The sequence below is a fragment of the Pleurodeles waltl genome, chromosome 1_2 (genome assembly GCF_031143425.1).
Source record: "Pleurodeles waltl isolate 20211129_DDA chromosome 1_2, aPleWal1.hap1.20221129, whole genome shotgun sequence".
Taxonomy (NCBI): domain Eukaryota; kingdom Metazoa; phylum Chordata; class Amphibia; order Caudata; family Salamandridae; genus Pleurodeles; species Pleurodeles waltl.
The window spans coordinates 780,863,358-780,882,657 of NC_090437.1; the positions used below are offsets into that span (position 1 = coordinate 780,863,358).

The 19,300-nt window shown below is 40.7% G+C and overlaps 1 protein-coding gene across 1 annotated transcript in view; it reads left to right on the forward strand.

Moving 5' to 3' along the window:
- The first annotated feature begins 1,033 nt into the window (after positions 1-1,033).
- The window catches only part of MSMO1 (methylsterol monooxygenase 1), a 50,767-nt gene continuing 32,500 nt past the window's right edge, over positions 1,034-19,300 (forward strand). Inside the window, exons 1-4 of the mRNA XM_069243931.1 lie at positions 1,034-1,167; positions 4,565-4,876; positions 5,944-6,092; positions 11,608-11,734. Of these exons, the coding sequence (XP_069100032.1) occupies positions 4,622-4,876; positions 5,944-6,092; positions 11,608-11,734 (531 nt within the window). The 5' untranslated portion in view covers positions 1,034-1,167; positions 4,565-4,621. The remainder of the gene's footprint in view (positions 1,168-4,564; positions 4,877-5,943; positions 6,093-11,607; positions 11,735-19,300) is intronic.

The window sequence follows — 19,300 nt, forward strand, 5'->3', positions numbered from 1 at the left end:
CGATGTATAGTTAAGGCATGAGTGAAATGGAGGTTGAAGGCTGCTCTCTGAAGCAGGTGCCTGACTCAGAAGAATCAATAAGTGAATGGGTGAGTGAATTGTGGGTTGTGACGCCATGCTCACTTAGATGATGTTCCACATCAAGATTCTGAAAGTCCAACGTTTTCTATAAATTGGGAAGTAGCCGCTAATTCGTATATCATTGTTATTTAGGGCAACCCAGTCACAGCCTATGTAACTACGCTCAATATAGACACACAGATGGCAATCGCTTCAAAAAGGTTTTGAGTGGTCCCAGTCTCAAAGCTACCCCTGCTCAAAATGTTGAGGGTCGCCAATGGCAATGCAACAAAATGCGTTACAATAAACCTGATGTGCGCTACTTGGCAAGGCTGTTCGAACATTCCCCAAATCAAAAAATCGTTCTGCCCACCTCAAGCTCTGTAATCAATAACGAAGATGTATATCATTTTTTAAAATCAGGCATTTTTACTTTAGCAATTTTTGAGAATGAACGAACGACGTCTTTTTTTATTACTCCACCATTCTTACAGTGTGTGATCTGCCTTGCTTCGAGATGACTTTACAATATGTACTCATACATGACTTTCAGAAGACGAGGTACCTGAGATTCAGAAAAAAAAACTAGCTGACAGAATCCTGAAATTAGATCTTAATTAACGCCAATTTATCAAACGGTTGCCGCCTATCTATCCCAGTCCCCACCGAACGATCAAACGTCAATCGAGGTGTCAAAAAATTACGCGTGCACATTCTTCCAGCGCTATATGCGAGACAGACACAGAAGCATCGAAACCTTTTAACACTAGACCGAGTTTACAAGAACGCCATCTTAGAAGTATTTTCTTTCAGATTGATTCTGTTCGTCACTCTGCTGTCCGTTCCCACTCTATGGTTGGCCGGGGTGGTCTGTCTGACGATCCTCACTCCATCCGCCCGGCCAATCGACGCCTTGGTAAGACTCTGTGACGTTAGGTATCTTGCGGCCTGATATCCAATGAGAGCGTGCCTGGAGGAGAACGCTCCACCATCAGAGAGGGCAGTGTCTCTGGGGCGGCTCTGTCCAGGTGCTGAAGAGGAAGAGTGAGCAGCGGGGTCTTACATAGAGCCGCTCACCCAGGTGTGTTCAACAGACAGACAGCCCAGGTGAGTCTTTTGCGCATTTATTGCCGCCTCTGCCGCTGTGCTTCTTCCTTAATTCTCCCTAATTATATCTGATCACAACCACCAGCTTTAGAACTTAGTCAACTTTCCTTTCTCAGTTTATGGCTCTTTCGAAAAGCACTTCACAACCATCGTGTAACATCTTTACGAGCCGTTTGCAGAGCGTGAGCGGGATTTTAAAATCTGCGCTCACAGTAGCGTCTAGGTCATGGTGGGGTTTTGTAGATATGGAACTTAAGCTTGTACCTACATTTAAACATAAATACATAAACTTAATGGAGTGAACCCTCCTTCGTTGGGGAATGAATACCACAATTTGGTGACGAGTGATGCTGGATTTTGGACCCTTAAGAGCATTTATGAGTTGTAATTGAAATCAATAGGAACCTCACATTTTTCAGGGCTAATGCCATGATCAATCTGGAAGTTTGTTGACAGACAGCGGTATTCTCGGGCTCTGAGCATTTTTTGATACCACTCTATATCTTGCCGATATTTCATGCGCTATCCTGTGGGTCTGCTTTATTATTTACGTATTGTCTAGTTTGGCTAGAGAAATATTTGCAGTTAATTTGAGGGTGTCACGGTACTCAAAGTATTTCAGTGGAAGTATTTCAGGCTGCAATATATGTATTATTGTGTTATGGTGCGTTTCGCATAGCGAAATCTGTACGCTGTCTGTGTAGATTCTCTATTTTTCCCCTTTACAGGCAAGTCAGACATCAGATCGCACACTGATAGTAACTTTTCTACTCTGTTGGAATTGATACATTTTTTATTCCACATCTCAGAAGTTCGCATTGTTTATGTATTGATTTAACTATACCTACCTCACAATGCACAGTTTGAATAGATTTTCAGAGAACTCTCCTGTGTGTTGAAGTACCTTTCGCTTTAGGTGTAGGAGTGCGCCATGCTAGAATGGCTGTGTGGTTCAGCTGATATTTGTTCTGTGTTTGTGTGAGCGTGTTTCTAGTGTTTCTCATAGTTGTGCTTCGGATAATACATGGTATGTACTTCATGTCTGAAGAAATGTTTTCTTGAGGACTGTGAGTTGCACATTTATGGGCGCTTTGACTTTGTTCGTTCGAAGTGGACTTTTAAATTGTGCGTATTCTGATAATCAGAAGGGGTATGTAGTCCTTTGTATTTTTTTATTTGTGATTTTGAGCAGTTGTTTGTACCTTGCTAGTTATGTTTATGCTAGGTTTTCGAGGCCGTGTCTGAGGTTGGAACTCAAGACTGTTGAGTCTTGTGTAGACTGCAAGTAGAGAAGGCCTGCAGCCATGCATTTGTCTGTTGTGCATGCATGTGGGGTTAGTGTCAGGCTGTTATGGATCCCCCTTGACTGGTGCAGTTTTTCTGTGATATGGAATCCTTTGTAAGTTGGTGACTGTAAGGCTTGAGGCTTTCATAAGATTAGAGGCGTGGGAAGTCTGTACTTGTGACTTGTGATTTTGTATTTGTTATGTTCTTCAGTTTCAGTCTGGGGTATGGAGTCCTTAGGCTGGCATCGTTTTTGTTATAGTGTTTGGCTAAGGTATGAAACTCCAAATCAGTTCAGGAGTGCAAGGCTCGCATGCCTTATAAGACTAAGGGTGTGAGAAGTCTGCAGTCATGCAGATATGTGTTTGTATCAGAGGTAGGGTATGGAGTTGTTGGTGTGAGCAAACCTTAGCCGTGTTGGTTTTTGTTTGTTACAGTGTATTTGGTGGGTGTATGGTATAGATCTTCTGTATTTGGGGGTTAGTTATTAGTAGTGAATACATTTTGGTGAATGGGGTGTCCTCTCTGTAGTGTATCTCATCGAGCGTGAGTGGTCCTCTTTGTATTGTAAGTGGGTGAGGTGTAGTGAATGCAGTGCATCTTCTGCTGGTTGTGTGGAACGTTTTTATTGTGCAAAGGGATGTGTGCACTATCTTGATATGAGATATTTGCTGTGTAAATGGAGTATGCATGAGTAGGATGTCTGAGAGATGGAATGTGTGCTGTAGAGTATTCAGTGCGTGAGTATTTCCACTAGGAGTGTGTTGGGGAACTCATTAAGAGAATGGCGGAGCTTACATTAACAGCTAGCTCCTGGTGAGCTTTTCTTGATATAGACATTATTTAGGTTACTACCTAAATGTATAAGACATTATTTAGGTTACTACCTAAATGTATACATAGTTAAGTAACCTTATTGAAGTGAAATTTCCTTCGAATAGGTGGTGAACACTACACATCGTGCATATTATTATCAATTTCTTCATAAATCTTGCTGTCTTACTCTATATCCTTCTGAACGTCTTGCATTATGCTGCTCACACTCGCTTCGCAGAGCTCTTCTTCATTTCTCACCACTCAAGAACACTCATCTTACATTTTAACACCTACGCTGTCTTCTCCAGACATCTTTGGGTGTAACAGTAGCCGCCTCACTGGCTGCTGTGGGGTTTGCACCAAAAGTTAACATTTAAACATAAAAACAATGATTTCCACGTTCAAGATTCCACGACAATAAATGTGTTTTTGAAATAGGATATCTGTGCACCAAGAGACGAGCCACAGGTCAATGTGTCGCCCCATCTGTCATAGCTTTAATTAGCTTTCTCTTACATTAAAATGGTAATTCCACTTGAGTTGTTGATAGCACATGCATTGATCAGGATGAATAATATTTTGGAGCAACACTACAGGAAAATGATTCCTTTTTCTTCCAAAAAATTGGAAGTCATTTAGTTGAATCATGTAACGTACAGGCCAGCAAATAACAGACAGAAAAAGTCTTGAAACCTGTACCATCTCCGGTTGTGGACTTTATGCTCATCTATTCCTTATAAGCCACAGTGATTGATTCGAAGTCTGGAGGATATTCCTGTAAAATTGACGTATTTTGTGTCTTTTTTATGAAATTATGTGAAGCTTTTTTATATATTGCATATCTGTCAAGGTGAATCATACGGCGTTATGTGGATACCAACGATAAAGTGTCTACAGTTTTTTATGTTGCATGTTTTTGTGTTGTTATAATCTTTCCCTCACTCCAGTGGGGAGCAACAGGAGCACAGGGTCTTGAGCTTGTATAAATAACATTTCACGTTATTTTGGTGATAAGTACACCCAAGTACACGGTGTTTAATGTGAGTTCTCACCAGTGCTTCAATCTACTGAATCATTTGTTCCCACTTTATACCCATTTTATTATTTTGTCCTTTACTCCCCGTTACTGTGACATGTAATGTTAAGATGGCCTGCTTAGCGATCTCAGTCAGCCAATGGCACAGCAGTAGCAAAAACTTCTGTTAACGTGCTTCAGTTAAATATTTATCTTCTCTGATCAATCTATAAAGTTAATACATTTGATATTATACCTCTGTTTACCGTACTTTTTTTGCAGTTTACAACATAACACCTATTTAAAACCAGTCACAGAGAAGTGACGCCTGTGTGGACCATGGCTGCCAATGATAGCGCTGACATCTTGAGTTCGGCCTACCTGGCTGTTGAGTACATTGACTCTCTGTTACCAGACAATCCACTGCAGCAGCCATTTAAACATGCCTGGACCTACATGTTGGACAATTACACAAAGTTTCAAATCGCTACCTGGGGCTCCCTTATAGTCCACGAACTCATCTACTTTCTGTTCTGCGTTCCAGGATTCATATTCCAGTTTCTACCTTTCATGCAGAAGTATAAGATCCAACCGGTAAGTGCGCTAGTTCTCAACTTTTATTTAAAAAAAATGGGCACCAGGATCTCAAATGTCTTCCACACTTTCAGCTGGTGCAACGCATACACAGTTGCTGTTTTGCTCAACCTCTGCTCTACATTTCGAGTTTTCTACTGGCAAGTAGGCTGTACCACTGTGTGGAATTTTCATGTGTTGCAACGAAACCTAATCTGCTGGTTTATACCGACAAACAGGAAGATCAGTATCATATGAAAGCTCAGTGTCCTCTTTTCTAGAATTTGTGAAACACATGTTCTGATTGAGTAATTGACCTCGAGATGTTCATGCACGCATGTGGGGGCTTAGCCCATGTATTGAAATTTATATGAGTTGTTGTCAGAAAGTAAGGGATATTTACGCCTAGTCGGGTGTAGCTTCAGCTTGCACAATGTGTTGGTGTGAAGACACGTTTGGGCTAGTCTGCATGCAGGGAAACCCAGGGATTTGTTCAAACATCTGCATCGTCACATGACTCTGTCTTTTGTTACCTGTGACTAGCCTACATAGTCTTCTTTTTATTTTTCATTTGTGGTATTGCATTAATAATTGGAAAATCAAAGATACCTTTACTAGGGTCAGAGAAAACAGGTCTGAATGAACTACTAACATCTGACATAGGAAAACTGGAAATCACTCGGCCTATCAGTTTACTCTACGAGCAAACAAAACAAACAGTTCCAAGCCAAACTTGGGTACGAGTCAGCAGTCTCAAATTAATGTTACCTCTTCCACGTAAATTAATTATTTGTGGTGTATATATACTCACATATTTTTTAATTGTATGCTTCATTAACTTGGAGAAAAGGAGGGAATACGTTAGAGTTAATTTGTAAAGTATTCATTTGTCTGTGGGATCCTCTAATTTCACATATCGGTTGTTCAGTTAACCAATTTGTTCATGCATGCTCAGGGCTATTGACCTTGTGGAACATTTTAATTTTCCAGTCAAATCTGTTTTTTCGTTGGTTGATTTTTATAATAAAACGATTACAATGTTGTGTAAACAGTCACAGTAATCATTACTTCTGAGTTCTTTTTTTTAGGATAAGCCAGAAACCTGGGAAAAGCAATGGAGATGTTTCAAAGTGATCCTCTTCAACCACTTCTGCATTCAACTGCCCTTGATTTGTGGCACCTACTATTTTACAGAATTTTTTAATATTCCGTACGACTGGGACTCAATGCCGAGATGGTAAATATGCAGTTCTTTTTGCTGCTGTTTTTTGATGTTATCAAATCGATATTATGTGCAAGTCATTTATTTTTGTATTCAGAGTTTGTGTTTGCTGGGTGTGTATGATGAAGAAGAGAGATGCTTTAAATGATTAATTTGTACATTCCAGGTGGCGTCCACAATATAGATTACGATATTTTGTGAGGGTGGATAATATTTTTTATGGTTACTTCTCATTGCAGCATAGTATTATGACATTCCTGCTGGCTGATCAGCGGGAACAGTGCTACGGTATTGGTCTCTGCTCCCGAGGCCAATACTGAAGCACAACAGCTCCCTCTGAATGCGCACTGTCTGCAAAGCAGAGAGTATGCATTCCGAGGTTGATGGGTCAGGGGCGCCTCCACTGCCCATGCTGTGGGCAGTGCAGGGACCCTCCTGTAGCCCCTAGCACTGTGTTTCCACCAGCCTTTCCATGGCAGGGACTCCTCCATGGAAAGGCTGGTGGAAACAGGAGTCATGATCAGCACGGGGGCCTCGAGTTCAGCGCGCCGTGGCTGACCACAAGTCTGCCTGCCATCAGCCTTCCGGGAACCTTGTTCCTGATAGGGCAGTCCGGCCGACAGAATCATAATGTCGCGGTCGGGCCTCCAGGAGTGCGGCCGTCCGACCACCACCGCAAGTCTGGCGGTCCTTCGACCTCCAGACTCGTAATGAGGCACTCAGTCTTTGATCTGCATTTTTAATTGCACAACTTGCAAGCATAGTGTAGTTTTCTTTGGCATTACTAAATGTGATGAGGCCTAGGTTTTCATCTACAATTGCCCACGCCTCTTTAGAGGGGAGTTGTCAGGTGGTCTTTTCACAAGATGGTCATTCATATCACAACAATGTTGACTTCCAAGGTGTACCCCTCCTAGCTTGTACCATTCAAAGTAGTTTAACACTAAAAGATTGTAGGGTGGGCTGGAATGCTGTTTTGTCCCTCCAACCTATGAACAAAAGACGATTTACACAGCATCGCACTGTAAAATTTAACTCCTATTTAAAGTTGTCAAATCAGGCTTTTCTGGCTTTATCAAGGTTTTAATGTGGATCAGCACTTAATTTTCACTGGGCTAGAAGACTGTGGAAATCATGCTGTTGTTTACAGGAGTTGGCAATATTTTCTTAGAGTAGAAAGAACTGAGGATAAGATTTTGTTTCTGTAATTGGTGTATATACATGTTCTGAAAGGTGGGGTATACGTACACACACATCTAAAGAGTTCACATAGTCCAGGCTAAAGATTGTAGTTGAGATGATAGTTGTTCATCATTAGAGGGGTTTAACCATTAAGAGAGGCTAGTGGAAACATTACAGTGGTGGTGACATTAATGATCGCCTTCTTCAGTTACTCTTTGTAGACAGTAAATGATTCAAGGTTGCCATATTGGTTGTTGGCCTTGCTGATGTTTTGTATAGCCTGACCACAGATTCCAGGAAGAGCAAGGGTTTAGTTTGATTGAGTTTCAGGAAGACAAAGTATCAGCAATCTTTCAGGGGTTGATATTGGTCTCATTTTCCAGTGACAGACAGTAAAAAGCTCTATGTTGTTGGATAGAAGTGATGGAGCAGGTCATGCCAGCCTGTGCTGTATAGTAGGGGCATATATTTAACAAACATTTACAAATCCAATAGGTTGGACTTTGCCCAATCAGCTCTATAAAGCCCAGGCATTGGCAAAGACTTACTCTTCCTGGTTTTCAGCAATAAGGTTGGGCAGGCATGTACACTATTATACAAATGTGAGATTGTTCACTTGCACCAGTCCCTCTTTTCTCAGAGTCTGTTCAGCTTCCTTTTGAATAGTCTAGAATGAGAGAGGACAATAAATAGTCAGCTTGTGTACAATTTTGTGCAAATTCACTGGGCTGTTTCTCCATGACTGGGTAGGGTGGCTCCAGAAAGAGGGTCACGTGAGCGTTATCACCATCATACATGTTAAGACATTTACACCTGACGTGCAGCAAATATGAGAGCTCTGTTTTATTATGTTGCAAGAATATCTGTTTTTTTTCTGTAGCAAAAAAGCAGTGTCTAAGCCCTAACTAAAGTATGCTAGAATATGACAGAGGATTTCATCTAGTCACTTATTTGTGGAACTTGTAGTTTTGCTGCTTTCTTTATAAAAGTAGAACTACATGAACCTAAATACATTGGAAAAGTAGAACTGTGGATCGCGCCAGTTTTCTTGTTGTGCTGCTGCAATACAATGTGAAACAAAATGACACACATTTGCTATTTGAATACCACTCAAAGCGGCAGTGCACACATAAAAATCTCACACCTGTGCACACTGAAAAGGTGGCTGCTAAGAGTTTGTGTGTTAGACGTTTTCTCACTGCTGTCTCTGCTTCTTGCTGAAGGGTGAGGGAGTCATGGATGAGGTGTTTGGGGGCGCTTAGGTAAACAAAATGTTCCTTGCCACTAACCACAGATCCAACATGGGTATTCAGTGATGCCTGATGGAGGTAATGGGAGGGTATGGAGTACGGATATTTCCCAGGGGCTCTAGTCATCTAATTCACAGAGTTATTGGCATAGTTGAGTCAGGCACTTTTCTCCAGGACTCAGTACTACTGTGTTTCCGCAGGCTTTACTTTCTGTTCCTCATATGAACATTGGGGGCTGCCCTCACCACATGTGCGCCTGCTTCAAACCAGCCATTCCACTTCTACTGCATCAGCGAAAGCAAACTTCCATGGGGAGTATATGGCCTCATGTGGATTCCCAAACTGAGTGAGAACAAAATGTAGTGTGATGCATAGTGCAAGTGAGGAATATAACTCAATTATTTATATTGCATTTTCCGAGGTACCAGAAAGAGGGATTTTATGTATCACCTTCCCTACTATGTGGAGCATAACAAAAAACTAGTGTAACTCTGGAAAAGTGGTTGAGAATGTAGAGGAAACGCGTAGTAAAGAATTTAGTGGCAGGATTACTTTATTACATGAAATGAAGGCTGAAGGTTTTTATTCCTTCGGGTGCCTGACAACAGTACTTTGGTTTTCCTGACATTGCCTGTAACAGTTGATCCAGTCACCCAGAGGTTTTTCAGAGAAAATATCGATATAACTTTTGGCCTTAGCGTGCCAGAATGATTCCAAACAAATGGGGTGAAAATAGTATTTGGAGAACTCTGCAGTTAAACCAAGTCACAATTGCAGAGGACACATTTTTTTTTTAACCATAAGGTATCATGGGATTAAAGAAAATAACCCACATTAGTCCACCGTTGTCAACTGGAGATACTTGGGAGGGGCAAAGTGGCAAGGTGCGATGATCCATAGTGACGGGGCCTGCCTTGAGGTTTAGCCATGGTTGTTTGACAAAATATTCAGCCAAAAATATCGCCAAAGAATATTGAGGATGAAAATATCAACTTTACAAACTTTGCATGCAGAGTGCAAAATATTGACTACAAAAATATGGAAGGGAAAAATATTGTCACAAACTAGGTTAGTATATTGTATTTTTAATACTAAACAGTATATTAACTTAAAAATATATATTCACTTAAAAAAATACACATAAAAATGCATACAATATAAAAAATATAACATTTACAACTTACAAACAAAATAAAAATATAGAATTTAAAACAAAATGTAAACAAAATAAACATAATATAATGTATAAACAAATATATATAAAACACATGAATTATGAAATATAAAATACTCATAGTAATTAATAGTCATTACAAACATTATGCATCACACATTAAAATACATACACAATAAAAATTAATAAAATTAAAAATAATAATTAAATGAACACAATATTACTTAAAAATAAAAATTCATAATTAAAAAACAAAAACAAAAAATAAAAGTTAGCTTTAAATCACAAAAAAAATCTTACAAAAATTAAACTTGTAGGGGTCAAACTCACTATTCATACTCCAAAGTAAGCATTAGTAGAAAAAGTGTAGAACTTTGGAGGATCATGTTTACCATTCCCATTCCATGGTAAACAATAGAAGGGAAAGCATTAGACTTTGAGGAGTCAAGTTTATTATTCCCACTCTAAGGTAAGCAACAGTAGGGAGAGTGTTGAACCTTGGATGGGTCAAGTGTATTATTCCCCCTCCAACGTGAGCAGAACTTTGCAGGGCTCAGATTTGTGACTTCCACTCCAATGTAAACAGCATTAGGGAAAGTGTTGGAATTTAAAGGAGTCGCTCTTACTATTCCCACTCCAACTTAAGCAATAGTTGGGAAAGTGTTGGATTTTGGAGGGGGAAGATTTACTCTTCCCACTTCAACTGAAGCAACAGTAGGGAAAGTTTTGAACTTATGAGAGGTCAGATTTACTATTCACACTCCACTGTAAGCAACAGTAGGGAACGTGTTGGACATTGGGAAGCTTAATTTACTGTACCCATTCCTAAATTAAATACATCATTTTATCAAAAGGTTGTGCTTTCCTGCGTGTTGGTGACCCCAAGTTCTGCATCAAAAGTGGATTTATTTGTGGTAATGTGTGGCAACCAAAGCAATCTTCGTTACAGCCTAACCTTACACAGTGCTCAGTTGCTTTTAAAAACAGACACTTGAGCCATAAGTGTAAAAAAAGTAATCAGTACATCATAAAATTAATTTATATGAGTAACAGAAGCTCACAAAATAGGGTGTTTTCATGCAACATAAAAGAAATGCTTCTTATATGATTCCATCCCCGAAAATAGTAAAGTATATAGCAGTAAATAAAAAATACCTGAAACAAATTACCAATACATATTAATGTCATATTTGTTAATAATCACAAAATAAGCAATATCAAAACAAATTACAATCAATTTAATGTAAAATTAATTTAATAAAGTAAAGTTGATAAAATTAGTAATCTGATTAACTAAATTAGCAATTATTATTTTATTTAATATCTATTAAATGATTAAAAAATAATTTACATAGTTGATATTCATGTTACCAAATAAAAATGAAAAATATAAACAATTACAAGTAATAATTAAAAAAGATCCCACCTTATTCCCCTACAAACTAAACAACATGCCAGTAAATACATTTAAATAAAATATATTGGAGAATCATACATATAATAAGCTATAAAAAAATCACACTTAACATTAAAATAATAACTTACAAAGCAAGCATAACAAAATAGTTAAAAAGGATATTACATACAGGCATATTAAAAAGTGATTAAAAAAACCCCACAATTCTTGCCTTTGTATTTTGTCCTATGATATTTCTGACGCGACATTTGTGTCCCACAATATATTTGATTCAATGTTATGGTGGAACACCCTATCCATATTATCAAACATGCACTTCTTATGTCTTATTTCAAGAACACAATCCTTTATTTTGTATAAGACTGTTTCTTCTTCTTGACAAAGCTCCCTCATGAATAGGTTGAACATTTGTTGAAACCCCAAATGAGCTACTGTGTGTTTTCAATCCAATGTGGAAATGTAGTATCCGTGTGCTAGCTTAGGCTAACAGTGTCTGTTTTGCTGCAGGTACATCATTTGTGCACAGTGTTTTGGCTGTGCAGTTATTGAAGACACGTGGCACTATTTCCTCCATAGACTCCTGCACCACAAAAGTATCTACAAGCACATCCACAAAGTACATCATGATTTCACAGTAAGTTGATTCAATATATTTAATCTTGTAGTACTGCTACTTTAACATGATTCTTCCTAAAAGTACCCTTAAAATGGAGAAGCAGTCAAAGTATTAAGAACCCTATTTAAAGCTTGATAAAGTAGTGTATCCACCAAAAGTTGCAGCTGTCCCATTTATCATCCGGATATCAATGCACTTTTAATGTAGCAGAGTGTATATGTCCTGCATCCTTCAAAATATTTATAATGCCCTACATTTGTTGCACATTCCACAAAAGCTAAGACAGCTACTGCTAGCTCGTGCTACTATGTGCCTGATTCACAAAGGTAAATTTACACTTTTGTGTAAGTTTATGATTGTTTTCTATTCACAAAGGGATTTAAGAGTATTATCATTTAGCATGTGGAGAAGCAGGTCTTTTTATGTGCAGAAACTCTGCACTCATAGCGATACTACTCATAAATCTGTTTGTGAATAGCAAACAATCTCAAAAGTAACCCTATATTTATAACTAAAATAGACAGTGTGAAGTATGCTTTGTTGTAGAATCATTTTTTAAAATTTGGTGTGTGTTTTCTTAATTCCCTGTTTTTTTTTACTATTCCCAATAACGTCATCTAAGCATGATTGATGTACAAAACATATTTAATTATATTTTATATTTTTAATAGTGTTTTGTGTAATTCTACTTTTATGGTTATTATATTCTAATCTAATGCGTTTCAGTTGATTAATTGATTGTACTGAGATAGGCAAAAAACAACTCAGTAATCTATGTCCAACTTTTGTAGGTATTATTATTTGGCCTTACGATGCCATAGTGCCCATGCGGTGTAGAATTTATTGATTGGATAGGATGTTTATTTATTTAATTCCTGTAGCATGGCCAAAAAAATAATCAGCACATTACGTGGCAGGACAAGCTATTAAACATAACAACAGATTAAATAGCACGTAATGACAAATATTTATAATTGCAAAGATCAAGCTATCAATAAAGAGGGCACTGGCTTAACCCCAGGATCTCAAATTAGCAAAGTACATAGCAGGGAGTATGTACAGTTCTGAAGTTGCCAAAAAACCTGGTAACTTCTCACAAATGTTGGAGAAGCTTGTTTCACAAATAGAAAACAGTTTGTTTCATAAACTTCATCCAGGATGTATGACACATTGATTCACTGTACTCAAACATCTTGACTGTTAAAACCACCTGAGTTTTTCTGTCAAATAATATGAACCTATGCCACATATGCATTTTAAAAGAGTACACTACATTTAAAATAGATTCTTGTTTAGGCAGCCATAGTACCCTTCTGAGGAAACAATAAGGAAACTGGAATGTCTTTAAGACTGCAACTGTTCTTTTCTGGTAAAGTGGAATACTAATAATGCGAGGCATAGGATTTACATTCTTCATTCTTTTAATTAGAAAGAATATAAATATGTAACTAATGTGTGTTGCAAGATAATAATGTATAGGTTAAAGTTTGAAGGTAATGAAAAATCTTCAGATGCCTGGACAAGCTGCTAAATCTTCAGTAGAATATACTGTTGGGATATCCTTCATCATCTTACTGATTATTGTGCAGACTTAACAGCTCTTGTAGAAATCTTCTGTTACCACTTAAATTTAAACCAGGCCCCAAATTTGTTGCTGCTTGTCTGTTTAGTTGTTATGCTTTGTATCTTTCCCACCTTTTAAAAAAAGTTCTTCTCCACAAGCAGGTCAGCCTACACACTTTTCTTTAGAGTTGTGTATGAGTTTAACTTTATTGATTAAAGTAATGCTGGTTTTGCACGTGCCTCTGTTTGCCAAACCGAAGCTGATAAGTGATCTTTAGTTAAAGTTGTGCATTCAAATGTGAGCTGTAGACTTCGATCACATATACCAAGGAGAACTTTCTCTACTGAATGAATTGTCTAGTTCCCAAACTGTTGATCCACGGAAATTGAAAATGGTATTCACTTTACAGGTCAGGAAATTCTCTATCCATCACAAGTCTCACCTTAGCAATTTGCTACAGTATTTAATGTATTTATCCATTGTTGTGGACAACTGTTCATCATCACATCGTATTGCATAATTTTTTTCCAACACATTTGATTGATTTCAGCACAGAGATCAAGACATCACACAGTCGGGGTTACAAATCTCACCCCAATCTGCATCCACTCAGCCAACTCCACCACCAAGAAACCAATACATAATAACCCCAACATCCCCCCACAACCCCAACTCAGCTGTGCTGCCCCTATTGGCTTGTGTTGCAAGGTGTAAAGTCCCAGTGTGGGTCGACCACAGGAGAGAAAAGCCCCCACCAGTATCTAGATGAGGTAACCCTCAACCTGCACCAGTGTCATGTAGCTTGTCGTATTCCTTCAAGCCTTCTCCCTCTTCTGCGGGCCACTCTTCCTGAGGAGCTGATCAGTGACTACGGGTCCAGGTCTCTCATGCAGTCGACCAAGGTCTGCCAGGCTTGTGCCACATCAAGGAACCCACAACCGAGTTTCGCCTCTCTGAACAACACACCACCCTCATAGCCCACCCATTTAATCATATCTTAACATCATGTTTCTACTCCGTGTCCCCTAGCTGCCTTCTAGTTAAGCCTGCTCTCCTTTTTACCAAGACCATGGCCAAACCAATGAACCTACTTATAGCCTTACGCTTGGCCCAGCACAAAGTCAACTCAATAAGCACAGGCCCAGAGAGCAGGGAACATTATGCTGGGAAAGATCATTAACACAGGTTAAGATCTCCTCCCAGAATCCCATCAAGGAAGTGCAGGCCCAAACCATATGATACATTTCGGCCCCTATTTCCCCACACCCTGGGCATCTGGCCTCAGCAGTGCAATAGAATTCACTCTGCTGGACATGAGGTAGGAAGTAGAAGGTAATCAACTTAAACCAAGCATTTCTAGACACTTGCAGACCCAGGGATCAGGACTCTCAAATCCTCCTCCAATTTCTCCTTTAGTCGGTCATCGGTTCAATCATATCCAACCGAGCACACTATAGAACCATTTGACCACTTTATCGGTGCCTGGGGATATGCAAATCAGGTGGCAGCCCTAATGTGTGGGTGGTTCATCCTCTCCATCCCCCAGTGAGCCTTTATCGTCACCACTACAGTTCTGTGGAGTTCAAATTCCAACTGTTGGTTCCCAAAATGGAGCAACACCCCTGCACAAAACAAAGTCTCCACCCGAGCAGCACCCAAGGCTGTCCACTCAGTCAACCCTCACCAGTTACCCCTGTAGGGCAGTACCAACAGCCACTGCAGCAGTATATCTGGGGAATATGGGAGCTTTGTATTAGTTTTCTGCAAGCAGCGCACCCAGCACCGTCTCATATCTTAGAGGGCAGCAGGACCCTCTCAGATCAACCGACGGGGGGTCAAGAGCCCTGAAACTGTTGGGCATAGGAACAAGCAGGCCTGTCGCTCTACCTGGGGTCTTATGACCATCTACCCACTGATTAAGCCATTGCACCTGCTTGCTAAATAATACGCTTATCCATAACTGGACGCTGTAATTTAGCTAGCGTGACTCTACAGTGCCCTGTACGCCATATGAAAGTAATCATGAGAGACTCAAGCGCCTGAAAGATGTTATGAGGTACCAGTAGCAGCAACACCATAAAGAAATAAATCAGTTGGGGAAATGCCACCATTTGGCAATGGCAATACGGCCAGCTATTAATACCGGTAAGGGGTGGTAAATATCCACATTCAGTCAATCAGGGCTGGCTAGCAGTGCCCACATTACGAGCCAGGAGATCCAGTGTTTCATGGTATATTGAAATTCCCAAGGATCGCAAGCATGTAGGTTCCCACAGCAGTCCTCTCAGGGTTTGATTCAGCGATTGCCCGTAACCCTTAGGAAACAACTTAGACTTTTGCTATTTAACACCGAGGCTCGACACTGCCCGAAAACGATTTAGTTTTCACGATGGACGCATAGTAGGGCATGGCCTGCCATGATGGCTGAGTGGATGTAATCGGCTGAAGCTCCGCTACAACCTGGAGCAAAAAGGGGTAAATGTGACTAAATAAAGATAATCGAGACATGCTGTGGCAGTGAGGAACAAAGGCAAATCATCAAGAATATCGTGATCCCCTTTGTGACACTTGGTAATGCGAGAAGGAGGCAGATATGGACCTGACACGTGGAGGGCTGTAGCAGCAGGGAGGAGGTGCTGATTTCCCAACAGGGCAACCGATCCCACAGTTTGCACAAAGATGAAGCATTGACAGCTATCTGGCTACCCCTGTGCACCCATACCCTGTAGATGACCCCCTCCTCCCTGTGTCTCTGGAATCAGAATCACTGATGGACAGAATGGAAAACAACAGGACATTGATTCAGTTGGCTGCAGAGTCCTGGACCTAGACGGCAAATACGGGGAGTTGGAAAAACGAGCAGGCCACTTAGAAGATATGACACGATCATAGCGCACTCAACTATTGGCCGCCACACTGAAGAGTGAAGACCTGAAAAACAGGTCAAGGCGTCATAACATAAGATTCCTCAACCTGGAAGAAGGGATAGAAGAACCAGACCTAGAGGCTTTTGTTACTGGCCTACTTTTCGAACTTCTGGGCGGTAAACAGACAAAAATAAAAATGGACAGAGTGCATCGAGTTGGCCAACCAGGGATGGGTGAGAAAAAACGCCTGTGTAAGGTACTAGTGAAACTATATTCCTTTAAGGTTAAAGGAAGCATCTTACAGGCCGCACGCAAAGCAGATATGAGCTCCTTTCAGGGCACCTCATGCCTGCTTTTCCAAGATGTCGTCCCAGCCACGCCCGCCAGGCGCCAGCAATTCCACCCGATCACTGACAAATTACAACAATACCATATTAGATATTGGTGGACCTATCCCTTTGGGATCGCATTTGACTATAAGAATAAACCTAGGCATGTGACAGATCTTACAGAGGCAATGACTCTGCTGGACTTCCCTTCTTCATTTTTGCAACATGACAGCCCTGGGTCAGGGGTTTCAAGGGACACTATCCAAAGTTCTTAGAGTTCTAACGCCTGGCTGTCACAGCTCCGCCCACACAAGAAACGCTGATGTGTTTTGTAGCTTAATTACCCTCACAGGTTCCAACTGTCTTACTTAAGCCCAAATGGGGCTATTAAGCCCACAGCCCAAGATATCCTACTGATCCTTTAGGAGTCATCCCAAATGATGCTGCCTACCTGTGGGTAGCCTGTAGTCCAACAAGGTTTACTGCAAGATAGGGCCCCCTTCATGGGGGCTCCGTCACAGTTTCTCCAGCCTCACATGTTTCTGAACCTTAACATCACCCGTCCGACTTCCTTCCTTTATAGTATGCTAGCAGTTGCAGACCTATTTGCCCGACTAAATATTCACATGTCTACATTATTTTGAAATATTGAGACCTGTTGTCTCTCTGCTTTTTCTAACTGAAATTGTTTATTTAGACTTTGGGAAACCTGTAGGGCAGATTTACGCATCCAAAGGGACACTAACTTCTATCCTACATCGGAGTGGTGCATTGGAGCCACATTATGCAGCGAACACTATAGGGGGGAGCTACACCCATGCACGACTAGGCTGCAACAGAAATTATACCTCAAACTTACCATACATATGGTAATCACCACACTTACCTGGAACTTGAAGGGACTGAACTCCCTTGCCAAATGCCTTGACAAATTTGGCAGCTTTCCTATATTCTCTTTTGACCATGATAGGTGGGTTTGCAGAGGGAGAGGTTTTTTTAATGGGCGACTTCAACCTTACATAGCACTCAGGTATAGATTTCACACACTCTCACAGGTCCAACACGGGAAGCTTTCCCAAGACTTTGCAGCAGGCATTTCAATCGATAGGTCTAGTGGATGCATGGAGGGAGTTATACCCCCAATCCAGGGACTACACCTTTTTTTTTTCACATTCTCACTCCTATTCTAGATTGGATTACCTGTTTTTAAGCCAATGATTACTTCAACACTTACAGTCCGTTTCAATCCATCACATAATGCACCAGTTGAAGCCACATGGGAATGGGTGGGACCTCCTCCACGATATCGTCGATGGTTCTTCCCTTACTAGAGACCGTCTGCTTAGGGATGAACTCTGGAAAGCAATCAGAGAGTTCTTTCAACTTAACTCACTGGGAGATACAGGTTCCTGCATCCGAGGCCTGAGCAGTTAGAGCAAAGGCCGCCGCACCCTCTGCGTCCTCATAGTGCAGTGGGCTCTCCTACACGTTGCTGTTGTGCTTTCAGCTCCGTGGGGCTCTGTAGTGCTGATTTCCATCTCTATCAAGGCCCAGGTTCCCTTTGTAGTGCAGACTGCACCAGAGGGCACAACGCTTGGTGATGCCGCACTCTGCGGCCAGAGCCAAGCTACCTCTGCACCAACATCTTGGAACGCAGCTGTGCAGCACACAGAATTCCGGCTGCAAAAGTCTCAGTTATGAAAAGGTGGGAGGGGGTGCAAAAGCAGCCCCACCAGGCTGTCAGTGTAGGGCTAAGGCTCCTCACAGTGATCAACGGGTCCCTCGGCACAGGATTCCAGCAGGATGAAACTGGATGGATGCAGCTGACTGGGAACTATGAAGTTTCAGTCCTACACCATCGGCGTTAGCTCCTCCCCCCTCCCCCTTTAATTGCATAATTTCTTAAACAATCCTGCAGATCAAGTTGGGCTCTGCAATACATTCTCCTAAGTAAAAAAAGAAAGCATATTCCCTTTTTTAAACAACCCATGAACACTGATAACAATTGTGTAGGAGACTGTGATTCTGCCTCTTAAGGGATTCCTGCACACACAACAGCCCAGTCCCTCCGTTCTTGTTTTGACTCACTGAAGAGAACCTCCAGAACCCTCTTCACTGGGCCTTATTTGTAATCCAAGCCCTCTTTTTACCTTAAATTTTTTTGTGTGAAACTTGTCACACATGACTCTGATTTTCAAAGGGAAATAGTTTTTTGTTCCAAAGAGCTGCTGACTTTGCTCTCTCAGTTATACATGTTCTTGATTGGCTTCATGAATTATGTAACTGCCTTGCTATGGAAAAACGTTACTTAAGTTCGTTGAGGATCTAGAAGTAATCAAAAATAATTCTGGGATATGATATTAAAGTATGAATACCTGTAGGCCATTTTAACCTTACTATATTTTCTAATTCTTGCTTGAATGGTAATAGGCATTTTTTCTGCTGCTTCTCTACATTCTGTTAATTATCTTCATTAATTCTTTTAGCAATGTACATAATATAACATAAGAGGACAAACGAATCACTTGGGGAGGGGGGAGGTGAAGATCTTAACAACAATACATCAAGTGTAGGTTAAACTAGGCAGGCATAGTCAAAGTTCACTCTAATGGTTGCTTAGTACCTATAGTAAAGCCAAGAACTATTATTCTGCATCTTATTGGTCATTACATGGAGAAGGGTTGAGGCATAGGAGAGGGAGCTTGTTGGAAATAAACAGAAGTGTGTGTATGTGTGAGGGATATCCAAGTTGGGCTGGGTATGGAAGCTGTTAATAGCACACCTAAGTAGGAATTAGAGCAGAGTGTGGACCTTCCCTATACGT